Source organism: Calidris pugnax, unplaced genomic scaffold (genome assembly GCF_001431845.1).
Source record: "Calidris pugnax isolate Ruff unplaced genomic scaffold, ASM143184v1 scaffold147, whole genome shotgun sequence".
Lineage (NCBI taxonomy): Eukaryota > Metazoa > Chordata > Aves > Charadriiformes > Scolopacidae > Calidris > Calidris pugnax.
The window spans coordinates 4,498,277-4,498,484 of NW_015092359.1; the positions used below are offsets into that span (position 1 = coordinate 4,498,277).

The window sequence follows — 208 nt, forward strand, 5'->3', positions numbered from 1 at the left end:
GGGGGGGAAGGCTATGGCGCGTATCAGCCTGGAGGACCTGGACGGGCTGGGCGAGGAGGAGGAAGATGATGATGATGATGGCGGCGGCGGCGGCGAGGAGGAGGAGGAGGAGCGTGGCCGCTTGTTCGCCCACTGGGAGGCGGTGGCCAGCACACACCGAGTGAGTTTGCCCCGAGGTGAGCGCTGGCGGCCCCCCCCCACCCCGGGG

The 208-nt window shown here is 71.2% G+C and overlaps 1 protein-coding gene across 1 annotated transcript in view; it reads left to right on the top strand.

The window, feature by feature from the left end:
* The first annotated feature begins 6 nt into the window (after positions 1-6).
* The window catches only part of LOC106900355 (heme-binding protein 1-like), a 4,428-nt gene continuing 4,226 nt past the window's right edge, over positions 7-208 (top strand). The window contains exon 1 of the mRNA XM_014962381.1: positions 7-208. Coding sequence (XP_014817867.1) covers positions 14-208 — 195 coding nt within the window. The 5' untranslated portion in view covers positions 7-13.